This window comes from Natrix helvetica (assembly GCF_964273705.1).
Source record: "Natrix helvetica genome assembly, chromosome: 2".
Taxonomy (NCBI): Eukaryota; Metazoa; Chordata; class Lepidosauria; order Squamata; family Natricidae; genus Natrix; species Natrix helvetica.
The window spans coordinates 182,573,354-182,597,759 of record NC_138552.1 but is presented as its reverse complement, the minus strand read 5'-3'; the positions used below and the strand labels follow the sequence as shown (position 1 = coordinate 182,597,759).

Genomic DNA, 24,406 nt, shown 5'->3' with positions numbered 1-24,406 from the left:
AGAAGTTGAATTAGTTGAATAAGTTAATGCATATAAAATACAATTAAGAATCAACACTCATTTAGAAGAAAAAAAGTCAGTCCTATGCTTTCTTTGGATACCTGAATGCCTTTTTGTTATTCAAAATAAGTCATACTTTCTTTTTACTTGTATTTCTAAACACACATGCTATCCTAATTGTGCAGCCAACAGCTTAGTTTGACAAAAGATGGTATATAAATAGAATTATTTTTGACTAAAATAATACTTTCAACATCTGATGGGGAATAACAACAGAAAATTTCCATTGTGACTCTTGAAAACAGAGCTAGTTACTGGGGGAAAATAGTGATTCTATATTCCTTATGTTTAAATGGAAGTATATAAGTAGCAAGACAACTTATTTTGGAATCAGCATATTTAAAATTCAAGGAATCTTCCTTAGGGGAAAATAAACACTGAAGATTTCTAGTCAGATAACTCATATATAAAATTTGTAGTCTTGCAATATACATCCATGCATTTATACTTACTTAGAAATTGGGATTCTAAAATTTTAATTTTTCACTCAGATTGATGGTAACCTCCATTCAATGTACACTGAGAGCATATGCACCAAAGACAAATTCCTTGTGTGTCCAATCACATTTGGCCAATAAAGAATTCAATTCAATTCAATTCAATTCTATTCTATTCTATTCTAATTTCAACATGAATATATTTATTTCTTTATACAGGTTTACATCTAAATCCTGGCTTTGACAACAACAACAACAACAACAAAAGGGGGGGGGGGTTTCATCCACACAAGCAGGGCCAGCTATAGTAGGTATTGGTCAAGGGCAACCCTTTTTAGGTGACACCAAAATTGAAATGACTTCTTAAAAAACTCAATTAAAAAAGCAGTAGCGACATACTCTGTGGGTCACTGTGCCCACTCAATGGTTAAATATAATTATGCAGAATTGTTGCCATATGGCAAGATGGGTACTGATGTAATTAAAACTATTTGGTAGGAAATAGGGTAAAAATATCCAAGGGAAAAATTCTACAGGGCTGAAAATCCTAAGCTCAAAAACCTGAAGAAGAGAAAGCAATAGGACACTGTTAGGGATGTAACCCTAGTCTTGGCTTGGCAATCTATATAAGCCATGATTGTAACAAATGTATCTGTTACTTTAAATGCTAGAGAGATGTAATTGGATGCTAATTGCTTTAAGCAGCCATATAAGGAGGAAGGAACTATTACAGTCCCCCCCCCCCATGGTTACTGATTCTCCTGATTGTTCCTGACTATTACTGACTGTTACTGTATGAGCTTTGTATTGGAGAGAAGACCATGTATTGGATGGTGGCTAGTCTGTAACTAAGTTACCTGTCTACAGGGTGAATTATGAGTTGAGCAACTGTAACTTCAACGAGTTGTAAATAGACTGTATATACTTCAAAATTGCCGATAGTCTGTTTGGAGACTATTTATCCTATTTCTGTTACGCAAGTAAAACTAATCTTTGTTTTACCTTTGGTGGCTGTGAGTGACTATTCAACGGCTTATCCGTTACTACATTCCGCTGCTGAACTCTAGTCTCCTAACTGGGATAGACTTAACAGACACATTTTAAAAATTCCTAACAAAATTAGAATAATCAAACCATAAGGGGTGCCAGAATTTAACTTTGCCTAGTGTGTCAATATGTTAAGAACTGGCACTACACACATGGCTATTAAATGCACTTATGATTGCTCCTGGCATTAGAAGATGAATATGCGTTTTGTGTAGGTATGGGTGTGAGAGAGAAAGAAGGAGGTAGGGAGGGGTGGAGAAAGAGAGATTCTCTACCCCTATGCAATACAGATGTTCCTCAAAAATATGCTATAAAATGTGTAATATTCTTCAGAATAACAGAAAAAAAGGAAATGAATCTAATGATGATTCCTCTAGAAGTGAAAGTGCTGGGTCTTCCTTCAATGAAGAATGTTCCTCTGAACCTAATCCACAGGAAATCCATATTGTATTAGTTACTTATGACATATGGCTACTTATGACAAAACAGTCACTGCATTGATTTAAGAAATGCATTGCATGTTTTTGGTGGTCTAAATATCATCACATTTTTCTCAGTCCTTTCTCTTTCTCTATGTCTTTAGATGCTTTAGACATGTAGCTAGGCAGCTGCATTGCTTAACTGCACATATTTTATTGTTTAGGTTTATATCCACTTTATATAGTTGTTATCTGAATTCAGACAGGCTACATTTTCATTCAGATTTCATTTATAATTTCAACAACATTTCTTTCTGGGTGGTCACAATAAATCTGAAATGTTATCAGTGATTCATATGTCTGTTAATTATTTTGACTGATTTTCTATTTCTGTTTGGCATTTTGCTATCTTGAATAGGCAGTGTCATTTACAAACTTGTGCTGTAAATTATTCTAGCCATAAATGATGACTATTATTTACCATGTAGATATTGCATGAATGCTACCTGTCACTTTCCAGTTTCCGTACCAATCTTTGGTAAAACCTTACTCCTTCCACCACATAAATAATGTTTAATTTAGCAATTTCTTGAGAGACTTAGTTTAAAAGCTTTCTGAAAATCCCATTATACAGTGCCTGTAAAATACCTGTAATGACATCTGTAACTGTTCATCAGCAGTTGTACTTTGTTCATATTCATAGGCAATTCTTTAAAAATGCTAAGATATTCTAGATAAACCAAAGATGCCTAGGAAACCATTCAAACTATGATTTACTAAATTAAGCCATCTGCTTATTAGACATATACTATAGAATGGCTAAGTCACCATTGTTATGGTTCCCTACCATACCATATCATACCATACCATATCACTATTTCCACATTAGATAAAGGAATGATACCATTTCTTAGAAAATTGTATCAAATGAATTAAATGGAATTCTGATTCAGGGCCAAATCAAGATATACTGCTAAGAGTGGCAGAAATCACATTTCTACCTATATATAAAAATAAGTTTTGCAGATAGTTTTATCTTATTTCAGATTAACACTAGAGAGCAGCATGTTAGTTTAACAAATACAGCATAGACTATGTCCTTGTCTGTTTCCTCCAAGGATTGTGGAGAGGGAACTACAGGTAGGGAGCTACTTCTAGCTCTGCTGCTTAAGGTAGCTCCCTCACTTTGGATAATGGAAGGGCTGGCCCTGGAAAAGAGAAATCAATTACTGATTACTCTTACTGAAAAACAAAAAATAAACATGGCATGAAACAATTTTAGTAAGTGGGGGGGTGAAAATCCTCTAAGGAGTGACCAGAGGGAAATAAAAGGTAAAATGGGCAGTTTTTAGAATAGTACAAATGTTGTACTTCATACACTCAACTTGTGTGTGTGTGTGTGCGTGCGTGCGTGTGTGCATGTGTGTGTGTGTTTGTATATGCAAATTTTGATATGCATGATCTATATTTTGCTACATATTTATCTTTATAACCAAAGCAACATGAACATATCCTACCCTAGATTAAGGTTTGTTTTTTTATGTGAGAGTCCCAAAGTCACATCTTCTTACCCACTGACAGAACCTGCTAATCCATAAAAGCAACAAAAATCAAGGACTCATAAACACAATTAGAATTTGTGAAGAGTGATCACCAAGATGCAGGAACGAAGCAAGAAATTTCCCCAGTTTGATTATAAACCAGCAACCATCAAATGGGAGCATTATTATTTTTTTACATAAGAACTGGCAAATAAATGTACTAGCTCCATTGCTAGGAATAGGCTGTTCAGTTAACAGAATTTAACCACATTGGTAGACATGATTAACAGAAGCTCCAGAGCATCTATAACACAAATCAGTAGAATAATTCTGGTTCACATAAAGACTTCATACTGTATGTTGGATGCATTTGTGTAACTTCACTTGACCAGGCTGTATATTTCTTAATTTAAAATACTAGATACATATAAAATGAAAATCCAAGGAAGAAACTCTGATCTCTTTGTCTATGAAGATTCTCAGTCATCCACCATGTCCCAATGATGCTTTTTCAAAGGCAACTTGATTTTATTTTCCTTGAAGACATTTTGCTTCTTATCCAAGAACTGACTGAGCTGAAGAGGCTTCTTGGATAAGAAGCAAAATGTCTTCAGAGAAAAACCAGTTGCCTTTTGAAAAAGCACCTTTAGAACTCTGATATCATTGTTTTACTGGGATACTATGGCAGTAATTTATGCATTCTCAGTATCTAAGTATGTTTTAAAAGCTGTTATTCTGATTTATCTATTTTCAGGACTGAAGCAAGTTAAAAACTGCTACTACCACCAATCATTATTCAGTTAATTAATGGAAATTCTAAACAGATAGGAGGAATTAGAGTAAAAACATATGGTTTTATTAATCTGGTTACAAAGTACCTGGATCTTAAAACCATATTAGGCTCGATTGTGTACATTTCTTCTACACTTGACTTACAATTGAAATACTTAATAGATAGTTTTGTATTCTAAAATATACCATATAGAAATAGGCAGGATCATGCTGCTTCTCCCCCCCACTGCTTTGCCCTTCATAAGTTTCCTGATTTTTAGAAGCTTTGGTGACCAGGTTCAAAATCAGAAGGAAGGTATGCAATTCCTGTCATCACAAGTACAGTAAAACTTTGGTAAAGTAGACCTGCATTTCATAGATGCAAGGTACAATGTACTTTTTTTTTCGTTCTAGAGAGTCCACCCATATTTAACGGGATAATATGTGCTAATAGATTAACATTTGCCCATTAAATCAAGGTTCAACCCAAAGAACACAATTTGCATCAATTAAATCATCCACAAATAACATAAATTCAGATTTAACAGGCATTTGAATTTAAAGGACATTCTCTTTCTTCCTTCATAAATTGTCCATAAAATCAAGAATTAACTACTTTTTAGCAATATGTGGACTGTGCAAAGACAGAGACTAATAAAAAAATATGACAAGTCTTGGGTCAGGGGCCATGGCTCCATTTCCCCAGTTTTGTTTGCTATTACTAGCATTATGTAGAGAGATTTTCGTCCTTAATTTCATTTAGAATATTTTGTGTTTTATGTTTGAATATGTCTTTCTCCTTAATATTATACCAGTACATTAAAAAAAAACTTTCATAACAGCAAAATCAAGTTTGGAAGGGAGGAAATTGTTTCTTTGAAAAGCTGCCCAATTTCTTCAATTTACAGTTCACAAGTTTATAGAAATCGTAACTATTATAAAGAGATAAGGGCACAGTCAATATGAATTAGCACAAAAGCATTATAGTGCAAGAACTTGATGCTAAATTGATGCTGATTTTTTCTCTGTATAGATAACAGATTAGCAATTAAGCATAAGAAAGAAGGAATAATTTGTGACTTTTGACAATTATTGTTGAGGAGGGAAAAAAATAACAATTGCCAAAAAAATCACAAGATGTGACATGTTACCTGGCTATGACAAAGAGCACACAACTGACACCCAAGTAAGCCAGCAGAATATACATCCAGATATCAGGGGAGAGAGGATTCAGGAAGGAGAAGACACCCGGGTTTGTACCATTGGGCTTGTGGTACAAAATACTTATTCCGAGAGTCATAAAGGGCTTGGAAAAGTCGATGACCGTCTCTCGAATATACGTAATTGCCAGGGGTGCAACTGCAAGGTCAGCTTTCTGTTTGCAAAGGAAAATGAGAAAGAGAGAGAGAGAGAAAGAAAGAGAGAGAAAGAGACACAGAGAGAATAGACGGTAAGTCAAAAGCAGTAGGAAGAAGTAGGCAAACAAATTAAACAAGACTTTACATTTGGAAATCTGTCTTGGTACCAAGTATGCTGAAGTTTAAAACCCTGCTTTTGTCCTTCTCCTCTTCCTCCTCTGATAAAATGGTCAACATTTACAGTTACTCTTCCCTGAAGAGTTCTGAACATAAGTGTTGACAAATGAAGTTAACACTGCACAGAAAAATACATAGGAACATATACGTTGAATTACTTCTATTGTTTCATACTACACATGAATTTTGATTGTTTTTTTTAAATATGTTGGAAAACATCTCAGAAATATAAGGTGTGATAAATTTATATGCTGATAGTTTTATTAAACTTAATCTTTATTCTGTTATGATTTTTATGTCACCCCTCTTAGATATGCCTGTGTCAAGACCGTTCTTTTTTGTATCTAACTAGCTAAAATCAGCCTCAGGAAGCATGACATGTCATCTAAGATGAAACAGCTAGAATACATTAACCTTCATTCAATAATTGTTGAACATTTGGTTATTTTTTTTGGGGGGGGTATTATTTTTTATAGGTTAGTTTTGGCAATATATTGGTTTTATTATTGGATGAGTACAATGTTTTGATTATATTATTAGTCTGCAGTAAATTGCTTTTATTTGATTCTTTCTGAGTCTCTGATACAGCAACTCAAGGTCAAAATTGAAAAGAATGCTCCAAATCATAAGAATATTTTCAAAAACGCTTCTATCAGAAATCTGTATATATGGCAAAAGTTGTTTTTGAAGATAAATGGGAGAGCTCATGAAAGTATCTTTTTAAAAAATTATGTAGGTTATGTTTCCAAAACATGAGTTTGAGGAAACATAAGTAACATTGTGATCAGAAAACTAACTCAATGAACTATAAGCCAGTCAGCTCAAGCTCCCTCATTTTGCACTGAAAAATATTCTAATGTAAATATATAAAATTAGCACTAAGGGCTCAATATTTATGAAAATTAATAATTTTAAAGCAAATGGATTGCAGCTCATGGCTTCTGTCTTATGCCTGCCTTGATGGTATACTTGATGGTGGGTTGATGATGGGCTGCATGATGGTGATTGATGAGTAACAAATTTGAAACAGAAAATAGGTCCAACTTTATCCAGATTATGAAAGATTATCACAACATTTTGGTGAAGTTCTGCCATTTTCACTTTAAAATATGTCTATTTATAATTTAAAATATGATACCATCTTGATTTATACGACTGTTTTTCAGGGCCACTCATTCCCTACAAAATATAAATGACAAAGATTTTCTCTGTGTATCAGATAATATTTTTCACCAGACAGTTAATTACTTTGAATCACATCCTTGCTGACATTTTGATTTAGACCTCTGTTACCATGCACAATACTTGGCAAGTTATAATGTCTGCAGCCTGAAAATATATTTAAAAAATAGCATCTGTTCTGACTTAATAAGCCCTCTTCTTTTAACAACAATGATGAACGTAACTCTATATAAATTGTCATTTCCTGCCTTTAAAAAAAAAGGTAATGAAGATATCCTGGAAATATCCCTATAAAGCTCCCACTGCCTCATTTATATTCTTTACCAGTGGCATTTTTCAGTTGCCCATCCCTGTTTTGGAGACTAGTTTCACATATCACTCTAAGCCATGGTTTTTAAATTAGGGAGTGTTGATCAAGTCACACTTCACAAATGAGCTCCGTATTGCTCCAAAATTTAAGTATAACATTTATCTGCTCTTGCGTTCTGCCACATTTAGTGCTAAGGCTTTTAAAGAATGTATGCAATATACACATTTCCCAATTTACATACAGAAATGTTGGCAGAGCTTTATTTGTACTTAAAGTTCATCGTACAACGAGGTGATATAATGTCCTTATCTACATTATCCTAAGTCAAGGTACACATATTAAAGCCTAAATACCAGAAGTAAATGCAGAGTAATACATTCCCTAATTTGAATTTAAGCAAGATTTGACAGCTTGGCAGGCATGGAATAGTTTGAAGAGAAGCCTTGGTTTTTTTACAAAAAAGTATTACTAAGGAAGTTCTGTGAGCTCTAAAGGTAAAGGTAAAGGTCTCCCTCGCACATATGTGCTAGTCGTTCCCGACTCTAGGGCTGGTGCTCATCTCCGATTCAAAGCCAGAGAGCCAGCGCTATCTGAAGATGTCTCCATGGTCATGTGGCCGGCATGACTAAACACCGAAGGCACACAAACATTGTTACTTTCCCACCAAAGGTGGTTCCTATTTTTCTACTTGCATTTTTACATGCTTTCGAACTGCTAGGTTGGCAGAAGCTGGGACAAGTAGTGAGAGCTCACTCCATTACGCGGTGCTAGGGATTCAACCTTTCTGATTAACAAGCTCAGCATCTTAGCCAGTGAGCCATATATTTTTATAATATATATTTTATATTTATTATATAATAAATATAAATATATAATACTTACTGTATTGTTATATTTAATTTATTATATTAAAATTGGCCTGAGGTGAGATGGGTGGAAAACAAATTTAATAAATAAATTCTATGCAACTGCTAGGTTGACAGAAGCTGGGACAAGTGACGGGAGCTCGCTCTGTTACATGGCGCTGGGGATTCAAACCACCCTTGCCAAACTGCCAACCTTTCTGATCAACAAGCTCAGCATCTTAGCTACTGTGCTACCGTGTCCCTTCTATAAGCTCTATGGGAGGTCTATTATTGACCATACAAACTATATATGGCTTCCAGGAAAAGAGAGTAGTTGAGTGATATTTTGAACACTATTATGATAAATTTTGGAGGGTTCCCTAATATTCTAGAAGGGCATGTCCATAGATAAGGGAGGGAAAAGAACCCAAGAGAGTTTCAATGTATCCATTCGCCACATTTTTATTCTTAAATTCTTCGTTGATCACACTGTTCATGTTATAAACTATTCCCTGGGATGATAAATCTGGGATTTTCTTTTAAAATATAAAATACAAAGAAACAAAGCAGAAAGGAAAAATTGTTGATGCAGTTAAACAAGTAAATTACCAGCAGATCATGGCATGCATATATTAAAGCTCATCAGAATGTATAATATTTAGTTGTTCAATATGACTTGAATAAGGAAAACAAGCATTACTCAGTAATGGCTTATGTTGCAACTCTACTAATGTTTAATTGAACATCAGTGTACAGAATTAAAAGAAAACCAAATGAATGTCATCTATTCTAAATAGTTTCCCCCCTTCGTTTTGCTGTGCAACTCTGTGTACAGGAATAAATTGCAGCTATGGAGCTTTTATTTGTTTTGCATAAAGATGTAAACTAATCATTTAGATGCAATTTGAAATCAGCACAGAGAGGCAAAAATAAGCCCATCTGCCTTCTAACTTGACTCTGACCCTGTATTTTGCTCAAGGCTAATGAGAAATATATAAAAATCTAAAATTATGCCCATTTTATTAGTTTAAGGGAGTTAAGTTTACTTAAACTGAAGGGACCTAAGATAAATTTATTGCATTTATTCGGTCAATACGTCAGTAAAAACCATATGCATAAAATACTAACTAGAAAACAAGATTTATATGTCCTTGGCAGAAAATACAATAATATCTTAATCCATTTGCTCTACTAATGAATACTAATCTAGAGTCCATTGACACTGCGACATTCCTTCACATGTAGGACTAAATGGAAAAACAAGTACTGAGAGCAGGTCTCTACAGTCGTCTCTTTCAGTTACTGAAAAAAAAATGCAGGTGAAATCATTTATTCTATGAAGGTTTGGAATTGGAATTTATTCTATGATGGTTTCTGTTATTTTCATATTATTTATATTTTCATATATTTTCATATCATTCAATTGCCAGCAATGTGCATCAGTAAGTGCTTCTTTGCATTCTCATGCTATAGGCCTCAGTGACAGTATCTAACCAGCATTTTTTTCAAAATACTTTTGATTTTTCCAGACATCAAAAGTGCATTCAATTATTTTCACCTGCCCATCCTTTGTTTAAAAATATTTAAATTTCAGTTTCATGGTTAGTTCTTACAGCAAGGACTGCTTTACATCATCTATTATTTTTCTTGCAGTAGAAGGTCTCAATCATTTTTTCCAACAGCATAATTCAAAGGCAACAATTTTCTGATGCTTCAGTTTTTATTACCATATGTTATAACTGGGAAAACCATCATCTTGTCAATATGAACCTTTGTTGTCAGTATAACAAGTTTTCTAGTCAAGGTAAACCTGTGTTGCAAATTATCCAAAGGGATTCAGATCACTATGTAATACACACTGCTATACCTATGAATCATGATGTCTGATTCTAGACTTAGAACCCAACATAGAGTTTCTGTGTATTATCACTAATCAGTAATGGTAATGTCTATGGAGATTCTCAGTCACCCAGGTCATGGTTGTCCCAAAGGTACTTTTTTTACAAGAGGCAACTGGACTTTCTGGTTTTTCTTTGAATACATTTTGCTTCTCATCCAAAAAGCTTCTTCAGCTCTGACTGGATTATCGGGAATGGAGGGATTTACACAGTTTGCAGACAGCTGGGCATTGGCATTCTTTAAGTGGGTTGTTAAGGTCACCTGGAGGTTTACCTGTGTCATCAGGGTCATCTGAATGGTGCAAATTTGTGTGGATCAACAGCTCCAAGAAGGGCTGCACACCAAATTGCACCACTCGGGAGACTCTGATGACACAGGTAAACCTCCAGGTGGCCTTAACAACTCACTTAAAGAATGCCAATGTCCAGCTGTCTGTAAGGAGTATAAATTCTTCCATTCCGCACCATCCGGTAAGAACAAAAGAAGCTTCTTGGATAAGAAACAAAATTTCTTCAAAGAAAAACCAGAAAGTCCAGTTGCCTGCTGGAAAAAAAAAGTACCTTTGGGATAATGGAAAAGCTTTTTTTTTTATCCTGCCTTTATTATTTTCACAAACTCAAGGCAGCAAACATATCCAACATATCTCCCTTATCCTTTTTTCCCCACCACAACCACAACAACCCTGTGAGATGAGTTGGGCTGAAGAAGGGTGAGTGGCCCAAGGTCACCCAGCTTGGATTTCATGGCTAAGGTTGGTCTTGAACTCACACTCTCTTAATTTCTAGCATGGTACCTTAAACACTAGACCAAGAATCCCCAACCCTCGGTCCATGGACCTGCACTTGTCCATGGGATGCCAGCAACCAGGCCACCAGGCCATCTGCAGATGCAGGTACCATGCAAAACTATGTTCCCTCTGATCCGTGGAAAAACCTTTCTCCATGCAACTGGTCCCTGGTGCCCAAAAGGTTAGGGGCTGCTGCCCTGGACCAAACTGGCATTCTAATAACATATTCAGGAACAGAACCCAGTTTCCTTTCTTTATATCTATTTGGGATTACAAAATATAGGTTTAGGTTCTGCTTAGCCTACTTTCTTAACAAAGTGAATGACATTGGCAATGTTAGGACTTCCATACATATCTATAAACTCAGTGATATTTCCCATTATGACCATAATCTTTATACAGCAGTAGGTTCCAGTACAATAGTTTCAATATGACTTGTTATCAAAACTGTTATAATAGCTAAAGATCTAACTATATACTAAGAAAATATGCACAGAATAACCATATCATATGTTTGCTGCCAGTAGCTACCATAAAAATATCCATTGTTGTATAAATAAAAAAAAAAGTTCAAATATTTAAAACATGAAACAGATTGTTTCAATTGGTAGTTTGGAGAGTTATAAATACCAAATATTTTCCTATTGTTTTAAAGGCCCTAGGCTATTCCATTACAGACTGCAAAACTATTTATTCGTATCATTCTTTCAACCTGCTTTTATTATTTTCATAAATAACTCAAGGTGGTAGACAGAAAGTAATTGGCCAAAGTCACCCAGCTGGTTTCATGCCTAAGGCAGGACTACAATTCATGGTCTCCTGTTTCTGGCCTGGTATCTTTACCATTAGACCAAATTGCCTCTTACAACTTAGTCTCCTGTAAGCATCTTAACATATGCCCCACCTCCTATTTACATACAGATTAGTGTGGTTTCATCTATTGATAAGATAATTTGCTATTTATATAACTAAATACCATTCATCTTTTTAAAAAATTCAGATTAAGCTAATTTTCAGATTTAGAAAAATATAAACAATTTAAATGTGTTTCCAAATTACTTTAATTGTTAGTGTAAAGTTATTAAAATTGGTTAGATATACCGAATAACATCATACAATGTAACTGGTCTCATGAGTCCAGAATTATCAACCATGTATTTGTGTTTTTAGTAATTCAGCAGAGGTGGGCGGTTGTTTTTTTTCAGTATTCACTATTCTGCTGTATTCAATCACATTAGAATAAGTTAATGATGTATAAAATGTGAATAAATGCAATCTTAAAAGGTTATTTTGCTGTATTTCAGGTATTCTCTTACCAATACTTACTAAAATAATAATGCTTAGAACTTCAATACAACGAAAGAAAAAGCTATATAAAGAAACATTTAGATATCCATAAATCAGCATCTTAATGAAAAATATAAATATGTATCTAATCTAGTAAATAAGAACAATGGTTAAATTCACAGACTTGTAACAATTAAACAAGCAGTGGTCTGGCTGATTCATTCTTCCCCAATCTTTAATTTAGTTAAGGAAAGGAAGGCCAAGTCTTCAGGGATTTCCAAAGGGAAAGAGAGTGGGAGCCAGTGTCTACTCTGGTGGGAGAATGTTCGAAAGGCTAGGGGCAATGGCAGAGCAATGCTCTCTTCCTGGAACTTACCAATTGAAATTCTTTAACTGGCAGCATCTGCAACAAACCCTTCCTACCTGACCTGTATAATGGCTGATATAATGGGACAAAGATGATTCTGCAGGTAACCTGCCAGCCTGCCCTGTACGGCTTTAAAGGTCATAATCAATGAATTGGACCCAGAAACAAACCTGCACCCAATGCAGTTCATGCAGCGGAGGTGTTACATGTGCCATCCTAAGGGAGCCCAAGATTATTCGTGCAGCCACATTCTGTATCAGCTAAAGCTTTCAGATACTTTTCAAGGATAGGCCCATGGAGACCATGTTACAATAGTCCATGCAGGAAATGACTAAGGTAAGAGTGACTGACAGAAGAGCCTCCCTGTCCAGGAAAGGATATAAAAGGTACATTATACAAAGCTAAGCACAGGCTTTCCAGCTACAACTGCCGCCTGCTTTTTGAATCATGAGTCTGTCCAAGAGACCCCAAATTAGTGCAACAGTCAACTGTTTATGATAGCTCCAATCTTTCTTAGAAGAAATTTTCAGAAGGTGATGGTGGCTGGCTTTTGTTAACAAATAACTACAGGCTTGCAGTGGTTTATGGGGGAATCCATCCTGAGCCCCACTGTTGTTAAGGTTTATGCAGAGTTTTGGAGTTTGGCACCATCAGTATGTTTATGACGCCCAACCCATGCAGTTTCATAATGAACAATGAAGCCCAATCTAAGCAATTCTTTGCTTTGCTCAGAATTTGCATCATCCATTCCTGTTTCTACACATCCATAGGAATTGATAGAAATACTTGCATACAATTCTTCTCAGTAAGGTTGGGATTTTCTTGGAATAATATAGTCAGTAGTGACTTTGGTTCTAGCTTGCAAGCTAGCCAGCCACATTACTGGCAGAACAGCAGCATACATGCATTAAAATCATTGGTTTTCAATTAATTAACATGAATTGATATAGTAAGCAAATATATTTTGGTATATTTATTTTTTTAAAAAAACAGAATTTGTATGGATAACTGCAGGTCTTATAAAGTATAACAATACCTACAACTAAAATAAAAAAAATGTTTCTTTCTATTAACATTCTATGTGCTTCAATGAAAACAGTGGGAAAGAGATGCAAATGAAACCATAAACAAAGCAGCATATCAATCTAATATATAAATAGATATTGGCGCCAAAGGAACCAGTGATTCATTGACAAATGTGTGACAAAGATTTGTCAGAATGATGAAAGCATAATGCAAGTTCTACCCTTCCTGGGCATTCATGAACATAAGCAAGGTCAGGGCTAGCATCATTCTGACTCCTCTTATCCGACTCCTGTCAAGGCCTCTGGTAGGCTCACCCTGAATTGTCCACAAAAGTGCAAATCTTTAATCTAATTCCTGAAATTAGATTTATCCCAAACTGCATGTCTACTGTGAAATCTAAAGAAATGTATGTTTGGAAATGCTAGACAAATCTCTTCTTTCAACTGACACAGAACTTGATTGTTCAAAATAAATGTACATGATAGTAAGAGTCTTTTGAATTCCTCAGAGCACAATAATGCAATGTTAAAACAAAGCTTTGGCTTGCGTACAGTGGGTAAATGATACATTAGAGACAGCTTGCCATCACAAAAGTCAATCTAGTAAGGGCAAAACCAATTGGCTTGTTTGAGTTATAACAAATAGCACTGAAGATTTTAAAAAGTAACACTGATACAATTGGACTATACAATGTAAAACGTCAGACCATTCTTTCCTGATTTATTACATATCTATATAATAGATAATAATTTCCTATATCCATCCAATGGATATCAGGGCAAGAAGAATAGGAATATCACTGCATTGGCAACTTGAACAAAATTTGTTTTTTAAAAAAAGTAGTTCCCAAAGAGAATATCTGGCACTATCATATTTATATATACCACAGTACTCCAGAATAATAATAATAATAAAATAAGGTGCGAATGGCTAAAAATTAACAGTTGACTAAAATGTGATCAAGAAAGAACAATGGCTAATGATTTGATTAGTTAGCTTTTGGACATATGTCTTAACAAATCTCCAAAAGCTAACATAAAATGTTTAAATTAATATAATTGATAATGGTTTCCTGTAGAGAGAAAGTTCAGGCATAAAGCAATCATGCTAAAACTGATGTTAAATAATTTGTATGGCACAACATGCAAACACAATCTGAACAGGTAGCTTTAAAGAGCTAAGACATACAGTGAAAGGAAACAATTATGCCCAGCTTGAAAAATACAGTAATAGAATAAGCATTATGAAATAATTTTAAAAAGCAACTAATGTAAAGACAGAATTGAGCACAAACACTTAGGTTCTGTTTCAGTTTATATTGATGTTTGAATGTCTGATGCCCATCTAACCATTTACGCCATTTATGATTAATAAGTGATATAGCTGGGCAATCTATATCAATCCATATTAAACAAACAAAAGCTAAATGGCAAGAAAATAGCTCTGAAAAAATATTCAGTAGTTATCAACATTAGTGTTAGGTGACACCGTTCTTTTTTTATTATTTCATTCTTACACAAAATTTTGTTTATAGAAAGAAGTTGACTGCAATCTTCAGAGAAGTCTATGTTTAACTTCCTCCTTGGTATAGATGATGTCTGCGTGCATGTTTATTATATTTTATATTTTTATATAATAAATATAAAATGTATAATATTTACTGAATTGTTATATTTAATTTTTATATTAAGATTGGCCTTAGGTGAGATGGGTGGCAAACAAATTTAATAAATAAATTCTATGCAGTATAATTTATATTTCCAGAGTTTTAAATGTACATATTCAGGGCTTTCAAAAGAACCCTGCGGCTGATAGAAACAAAAGTTTCAGCAAAGGTGTATGGACTCATCAATTTCGTGCTTCTCATTGTCCATATACTAATGCTGAGAGTGTGAGGAATAAACTACAGCAAATGTAATTTAAAAGAAATAACACTGGGATGATTCCCATGATGAGGTTATAGTAACGGAAGGCTGCATGTTGTTTTAAAAAAGGACAGAAATAAGAGAAAAGCAGGGGGAGTCGAAATATATACATACGTATATATATTAAAAATATACATCCCTGTTAAAATAAGCGGTGAGGCAAATAAAAAACAACACTGTCTCCTCCAGGGAAAGAAGAGATGTGACTAGCCCCTCTCAAGCATTCTGCAGATCTTTCAAAGGGACATGAAATCATAATATTTATTTATGAGATGATAGCAAACAGAGATAGAGAAACAAACAAATTCTGTATAAAGGGAATTCTTTTTAAGAAAAATCTTTCAATTTTTTTCCTTTGCATATAATAATAATTTTGTCTCTTACTATGTCTGAAACCTAATTATTTTACTTGATAGGTCCTAATCCTATCTCAGTGGTTCTATTATCTATAACATTACCCTATCGTCTCTATGGTTTCTATTATTTCACTGTAGCTCTATAGTTTTCTATTTTGTACTGTGCAATTCTATGTTTTGTAGTCCTTTCATCTATAATCTGCAAGTGTGTGTTTTCCTGCTGTGGTTCCTGTGCTGTGGAATCTTCCGCTTCTCCCTCCTGCCCAAATGTGGGGATGACCCCATTGCTTCTCGACTTCCAAGAGGCCCTCAAGACCTGTTGTGTAAATCAGCCTGGGGTCCCCAAGAGATGGGTGAACTAGTAAGCGGGCACCATTAGTTTTAACATTCCTTCCTCTTTTATTCTTGTTTTATCTGCTTTTGGATAATTTAAATGTTTTTTTTTTATATTTATTCTTTCAGTTTTGTTGTACACCACCCAAATCCTTTTGCTTGTAACATCTATATAAATTAGATAAATAAATAATAAAACTTTATAATAACTTATATAATAGCATTCAAAACTTTGGTTTGCTAGTCTGGTCTATCTCAAGGGGCTGACAATAACTGAGCCACTTCTAAATGTTATCTGACAGCTCTGTTTTTTAGGGTATTTTTTAATGCTTCAGGCCCTTTGGTTTAGGTGACAGTATCTGCTTTTTGTTTAGGCAACAGTTTCTCCATCAAGGTCATCATTCTTATTCTCTATACCATTCCTATCCGTTCTTTGGCTTCTTTTTTTCCACCCCCACCCCTTGAAATATTAAGCCGAACCATTATAAGGACCTCACAGCAGAGAAGATGAAGAAAAAAGGTGTACAAAATAGTAATGCAACCATGAAAATTCCAAGAAGAAATTCCCCCCAAAAAATGAATATAAAAAATAGTTTATGAACAATCTGAAATGAAATGCAATAGATGTGAAATGGAAATGGAAAAGGGGGCCAGTTTGACTCCATGGGTCTATAGAGATTGGTTGATATGAGTTCAGCAAAGTTTTAGGATGCTGGGGAGGGGGAAAGGCAGAATATCAAAGTAATAAATCAACAATTAAATATTATACATACAATTGTTTGACATAGAAAATTGTTTTACATTGCATCCAAACTAAGACATCTAAATTAATGCAACATAACGGTGGTGATAGTACTGCTGGTTAAAGTTCAAGATCCCTTCCTATCAAACATGATTCTTGCTGACTGCATAGATACATCTACATAATTTACATGGCAGTAATACAGAAGCATTTTACTATGGCTGTTTTCTGAGATGTTCCTGGCATATATATATTATATATTAGTATTTCTTAACAGTTCTCCAGCCAAGTACAAAATAAATTAACTCTTCTTAGCTTCTCCAGGTCAGCTAGAATATCTCATTTCTACCACTTGGTATGATGTGGTATGACAATGGTGGGCTAGATTAGAACAAATATGCTTAAGGCTGACGACTGGTAAAGAAGCTGCTCCAAGATAAAACAGTCAAGCTCAGAGAGCACCAAGGACCTCATCTTCCAAAAGAAATTAGTTATTCTAGATGGCATTGCTTTCCCTTCAAGGGAATTATTGTAGAGAATTTGCTATTAAAAACCTAAGAAGCTTTTGGGAACAATTTCAATTTTTTACCAACTGCAACTTTTCCTGGGCAGAGCAGGACTTACCACAGCATTTTATATACTGGTAACCTCAGGGATGAATTACTGTAATATACTCCACATGGCACTTTGCTTCAGAATTTGTTTTACAGATTGCAGTTACTATAGAGTCCTCTAGCTAGGTTAGTCATTGGAGTTCCTTAGCATGCTGAAGACTTCTCTGGCTATTGATCAGCTGTCCAACTGTTGGCTCAGAATTTGATTTAATAAGGAATCACCTGTTTCCATATAGGTCTATATACTTGACTTTTTGATAAGAACTATTACTGTAAAAATGTGAGCATTCTGTGTAGTAATGCCTCCCTTTTAGTGCACACTTTTAATGTAGTCTAGAAAGTCTTCTACTAAAAGTATGTTGTATTACATTACACTAAAATAAAATAAATTAAAGTAATCTGCTTGTGGATCATTCTCTTCATTTTACTCTTTACTTTTTATTGGCTTCTCTGATTGTGATTTATTAAATAACTGATGATGTTACTGTGTTTACTGTTGTGTTATCTGTTTTTTATTTAAATATTTCTATTTTGCTGCCAAGAAAAGCATGAAGGATAAAACCATCCCTGTCAAGCTATTCTTATTTGGATTAACTTCATTTCTTTATTCCAAAGCCATGCTTTTCTGGCTTTTAGATTCATAAGAAGGGAAAATGAAGAAATTTTGAATATTGGAATATTATGAAATTCTTCATAATATTCCAAAGTTCAGGAAGATTCATTCAGATGGTTATTTGAAACAAAAGCACTAAGTGAATCTAGTTCCCAATTCCTTAATCCAAAGAAGGAGAATGGACAAACAATGGTACTGGAAGATGTTGAAAAGTGGAAGAAAATCAACTTAGTTATACCATTTCTTTCATTCAATTGCAAGCTCATTAAAGAACACAAGACAGAAGTGAAAATCAACTTCATGCTGAAGTATCTAGATCTGGTTGGTAACTCACTTAACCAATTCCAGGCTATTCACCATGAATTTGATTAACACATTTAATCAGCTAGCCCTGAAATGCAAGTTAGAAGTAAACCAAAAAAATTCTGAAGTTGCTTGACACAAGAATAGGTTTCTGTTTACAATTGAGTTATTTGCAGTTAATAAAATAAATGCAATGGCAATTGCCGTATAAAGATATACAAAAGTGTCCTTAAGTATAATTGAAAAAAAGCTGAGGTATTAGGAATTGTAACTGGTCGTTCTCAATCTCAACAGTGATGTGCAGTCAGGGGAGGCAGGGGAGGCACAGCCTCACCACTGTCATCATGAAAAGGAAAAAAATGTAAAAGGAAAAAGGCGAGTGCTGAAGTGAGGCTAGCTAGCTGCTGCCTCACCGTGAATAACTGTAAAAAGCCTCTAAAAAAGTGCTCTCTACTATGAGGCACGAGAACTGTGTACCTCATTTAGTCTAATCTGACTTCTAAGGCATTTTATGATTGCTCGAGCAGAGTTAAGCGAGGGTTAAAAGCCTAAAAAATCCCCAGGTAGGAGAGGCACACAGTTCTTCTGCCTCCAACTCTCTCCTGAAGTCAAGGAAGACTGCCTACCCGGAGACTGATGACACTGGAGAAGGGAGAATTCCCATTGGTCCTCTAGGGCTTCATTGGTTCCTAGGAAAATGTGATTCGCTGATTGTAGCCTTCATTTCTTTGCACATCTGGCATTTCTCAGGCATTGCTTCGACTTCTCCCTTCGCTTTGTGGAGAGAGGGAAGCAGCATGGAATTGGACTGCCTGAGCCAAAGTGGTCAACGGGATCTTGAGACTTGATTTTTGAGCAGTACCAATCCATTCCACTCTTTCCTTTCCCTTTCTGTCCTTCTTCTATCTTCCTTTCCTTTTCCTTTTTTTCTCTTTTCCTTTCTCTTTTCCTTTCCTTTCTCCTTTCTTTTCTCCTATTTCCTTTCCCTTCTTTTTTTATTTTCCCTTCCCTTTCCCTCCTTTCTTCATCCTTTCTTTTCTTCTTTGCCATTGCCTTTCCTTTTTCCTTTCCTTTCTCCTTTCCTTTCTCCTTTCCTTTCTCCTTTCCTTTCTCCATGCATTTCTCCTTTCCTTTCTCCTTTCCTTTCCTTTCTTTTCCTTTCCTTTCCTTTTTTCCTTTCCCTTTTTTTTTCTTTTCCCTTTCCTTTCCCTCCCTTCTTCATCCTTTCCTTTCTTCTTTGCCATTTTCTTTCCTTTCTCCTTTCCTTCTTTTCTATTTCCTTTCCTTTTCCCTTTCCTTTCCTTTCCTTTTTTTTCTTTCCCATTTCCTTTCCTTTCCTTCCCCCTTCCTTCCCTTCCTTCCTTCCTGGAGGTCTGAGGGAGAGGGAGTGGATCCTTTTCCTCCTTGCCTCCCTCCCCAACATCTGCTCTGATGGCAAATGTGCTTTTTTGTGTGCTACAGTATGTGTAAAGTATGCTGATATGAAACATTAAACATAACCCTTTAACTGCTGCCAATCAAATATTAGATAAGATAATTTGAAGGATTTTAATGTTTGTAAATCTGATTGTGATGACATCAGTGCCTCACCAGCCATAAACCTCACCGCACGTCACTGAATCTCAACAGTGACTTATTAAAAAGAAAGTGCTGTGGGACATGACATTTGCCAAGCACAAATGCAGTTGTCAAATGTGCAAATGTTTATTTTTCTGGGCCAGCTTGGAATTAAAATCCAGTGAGAATACTTTATTATCATGTTACCTGAGTCATAAAGGACATATTGCTCAACATATGGCCAGCACTATTTATGGGTTTCACAGGATCTGCCCAGGTCAGAATCAAAGCTTTACTTGGACAGGAAGACAACAAGAAGAGAAGATGCTCAATTTGGTCCTACACAAATTAATCAGGGAAATATTTTAGATAGGATGTGGCCTACATGATTGGTACGGTTTTACCAAAAACAGTGAAAGAAACAGAATAGTTAACAATTTCTATTTTTAATTTACTCAACTATCTTTACAGTGCTTGAAAACCATGACATTTGTGCAAACTTGCATTTGTTCCTAATTGCCCAAATTACCATTCCAAATTACCACACAACTCCTCCTATTTTCCCCATGTTATGTTATATTATGTTATGCTATGCTATACAATGTTATCATTAATTACATTATATTATAATGTAGTATATATAATATACATACTGTATAGTATAATAATATATGTATATATAATATACATATAATATAATACACAAATGTGTGTATGGATGTATATAGTCACAGATAATATATATATAGTCACAGATAAGAAAAAAGATGGAGGTGATTGTTTTTTTTTTAAAAAAAAGCAGAAATGAGGACAAATTGAAATAAATTGCTTGCTAGCTAGACCCAGAAGAGCTCAGGAGGCTGTATTGATAACCATCTTCATTAATCACTCCCTTGACTTAAAGCAACCACTTCAGGGTGAGATATAAATCAATTTGATTACTTGTGTAAGTGTTCACCAATGTGAGAAATTGGTTGCACAACCTACACCCTCCAGCTGAGTTCTAGATATCTTTTAACTAAAGAAAGGCTTTCATTAGGAAGCAAGCTAGGTTTTTTGGACTTCTAATTGTGTGAAACAGGGAAATATAAATTGTATTGTGGACAGGGGGAAGAAGGAAGAAACAGCAAGGAGGTAGAAGAGAGACAATCTAGAGATTAAGTTATCAGGCTAGAAGGCTGGAGAGACTTCTAGTCCCATTTGAAGCATGAAAGGCGGCTGGTTTACCAGTTGTTCTATCTCTCTCTCTCTCTGGCCAAACCACCTCAAAAGATGGTTGCTGCTGAAAAAACAGGAGGATGAAGGTGTACTAGGTATGTTGGCCATCTTGAGTTATTTATCAATATAATGAATAATAAAGGCAGGATAAAAATCTAATAGATAAGTATATTATAACATACATTATAATAAGAATCTCTAAGGATGTGTACTGCTGTTTGTGGGCACTGAAAGATGCATGTGTGCTCATGCACACATAAATGCTTATACCATAGTATACCTATATGCAGAACATTTTTTTAAAAAAAATATTTATTTTAAAATAAATTTTCCCCAAGAGTATTGATTTTAGTTATTACTATTCTGAAATACATTTGCATTTTTTCCAGTTTATATTCTTTAGTTTGTTATTATTTCCAAAGGTGCTTTTTAAAAGACTTCACTTCCAATCCAAGCAGCTTCTTCAGTTCCATTCATTTCCAAAGCTATTGAGGTAGGCGGTGGTGGGATTCAAATAATTTAACAACCGGTTCTCTGCCCTAATGATTTCTTCCAGCAACCAGTTCACCAAACTGCTCAGAAAGTTAACAACCGGTTCTCCCGAAATGGTGCGAACTGCCTGAATCCCACCACTGGATGTAGGAACTTCTTTTGATGTTGTGATGTATAGTATGCTGAAGTTCTTATTTTATATGCTACCTTTATATTTTATAAAAATATAAAGGTGGGATATAAGTAAATCAATAAATGTTATCCTGTTCTAATTTCCAATCCCTCCCACAGTTTTAACTATAAAGGTTATCATTTAGAATTATTTAAATCTTTTATGATTTAAATAAGAAGAGAGACAGGATGGCATTTTTTAGAGTTAGAATTAATTTCTGAAAGTAGCTTGCAATTATTACTGTCTAAAAGCCATATTAGAATATGTATGTAGGCATTTGGCAGCTAAATGCTAAAGGAGGTTATTCTCGCTTGTAGCTTTCAAAAAAAAAAAAAAGCGGGGGGAGAAGACATACTGTTTTTGATGTTTGACCTTTGAAAAGAAATCATTTGTACTATTTTTGCTACAGAGAATGTGGACAAAATTATAATTTATATAATTTATATTTTAGTGCAGCTTCTCTCATTTTGAATCCCTTCAGATATGTTATTCAGCTTATCTCAAATTCAGCCAACATTTCAAGTCAAGCACAGTTTATATAACCTTAAATAGTCTATTAATTCTCTTTGGTAATATACTATAGCTTAAAATTAAGAATCCAAGAGAATAGGTTTGACAGGAGACTATATCTGTGTGTGTGTGAGCGCACACACACACATGTGAATCTAAGGAATAACTGGATGGAGAATTGAAAAAAAGGTCTCAAATGGTCTAATGAGATTGGAAAGCCTCTAAGGAAATAATTGATTGCCCCACCAAAATAATAAGGTTGACAATTCCATTATTTCCAATGAAAAGTATCTATTTGAATGACAGAACCACTTCATTTTTTATTGTTGTATTAAATAGCAAAGGCTCCAAGAATCCTTCTTTTATTACCAGTTATATGTTTTTGGTCAAATGCCTTGCTATTGAGAGTTTTTCTAAAACAAATGTAAATCTCACAAAACACAAAAAAAGCTGAAGACAATTACCTAATTTTCATAGAGGCTAAATTTTGTTTCCGGGAAACCAGATTCAATTGATACCACCTACTGAGAGAATATGTTTAAAAGCAATGAAGTGAAGGGATGCCTGACTTACTCGATTTTAAACAATTGCTTGTAATGATATCTGTTTTGACTCACATTGCATTACCCTGCTGTTTCATTATACACTGATATGTCTGTCTAATCTATTGGATAATCTAAAATTTCATAAATGATATTTTAAATGGAAGGAGCAGGACACTTCTCAGAACATGCTAATGAAAAGCACTACCACACATTATAAAGAGTCTATATATAAAGATACCTCTTGGAAACAGAAGAAAGTATAATATCAAAAAAAGTGCTTTGTTCCTAAAGTTCTTGAAGTACACAATTATGCACACTTAACTATTCAAGCATTTTAATTTACAAATGAGTTCTCCAAAAGGGTTAATGCAAATGTAAAAGGCCAAATCAAAATATTGTGGTAGCTAGGCAAAGTAACAGAGAAACTGAAGGGTCTTACTAGAAAGGCTTTGAATTAACTTAACATTGGATTAGAAAAGGACTTGCTTCTCCAGGGATATTACCATTACTTGTCCACCATCAATAGCATGAGAATCAGCCTCAGGCAAACTTCTAACCATTATCTCAGTGTGTTAATATATTTATATGGAGGAAAATTTCAATTAACTTTAAAAATGAAAACTACACATATTGCTACCACCCTGCCTTCCATTGAGAACTTGGATACTGCATGAGTCAAAAAGAGGGCTGTGAAAATATCTACAGATCCGTCGCATCCTGGACATAAATTGTTTCAACTTCTATTCTCAAAACAACACTATAAGGCACTGCACACCAGAACAACTAGACACAAGGGCAGTTTTCCCCCCAAATGCCATCACGCTGCTTAACAACTAACCTCCAAAACACTATCAAATTATCTGCTAAAACTGTATTACTATTCTTCTTCTCTTTCTTCCTAGTACCTATCTCTTTCCACTTATGACTATAACCATGTTGCTTGTATCTTTACAATTTATATTATTTTATTTGTTTCCTAGTATAATTTGATTGCTTATTAGTAACCTATGACTATCACTAAGTGTTGTATCTTATGATTCTTGATAAATGTATTCTATTTTATTTTTCGTAATGTACACTGAGAGCATAGGTACCAAAGACAAATTCCTGGTGTGTCCAATCACACTTGGCTAAAAAAGAATTCCATTCTTCATAAGATCAATATATACAGGTATGATGACACAACAATGTTAATGTGATGATTGAAAGTTGTTATAGATGGAAAAAAACAATAAAAATCTATTTAAAAAAGAATTCTATTCTATTTTCTATTCTATTGTTGACACATGATAGTATTGTTTCTGGATTGTAGTACCCCACACTACGATGGAAGAAGAAACATCAAATGCCTAGTTCCATAAAATTCTCCAACGAATAAAGAAGGATGCTAACTAGTACAATTTTAATTTTCTGTACACAGCTCTGTGTATAGAAATAAAGAGGTCTGTAGCTAAAAAGACAGATGATGGTACCAGGATGAAAACACCTGATTCATCCCATCCACCATAACACA

General features: G+C 34.7%; 1 protein-coding gene across 3 annotated transcripts in view; it reads right to left on the bottom strand.

Annotated features, from left to right (window-relative positions):
- GRIK2 (glutamate ionotropic receptor kainate type subunit 2) overlaps window positions 1–24,406 on the bottom strand; it is a 548,779-nt gene that overhangs the window by 180,797 nt on the left and 343,576 nt on the right. For all 3 annotated transcript variants that reach the window (XM_081945732.1, XM_081945731.1, XM_081945733.1), the window contains one exon: window positions 5,427–5,650. In XM_081945732.1, coding sequence (XP_081801858.1) covers window positions 5,427–5,650 — 224 coding nt within the window. The remainder of the gene's footprint in view (window positions 1–5,426; window positions 5,651–24,406) is intronic.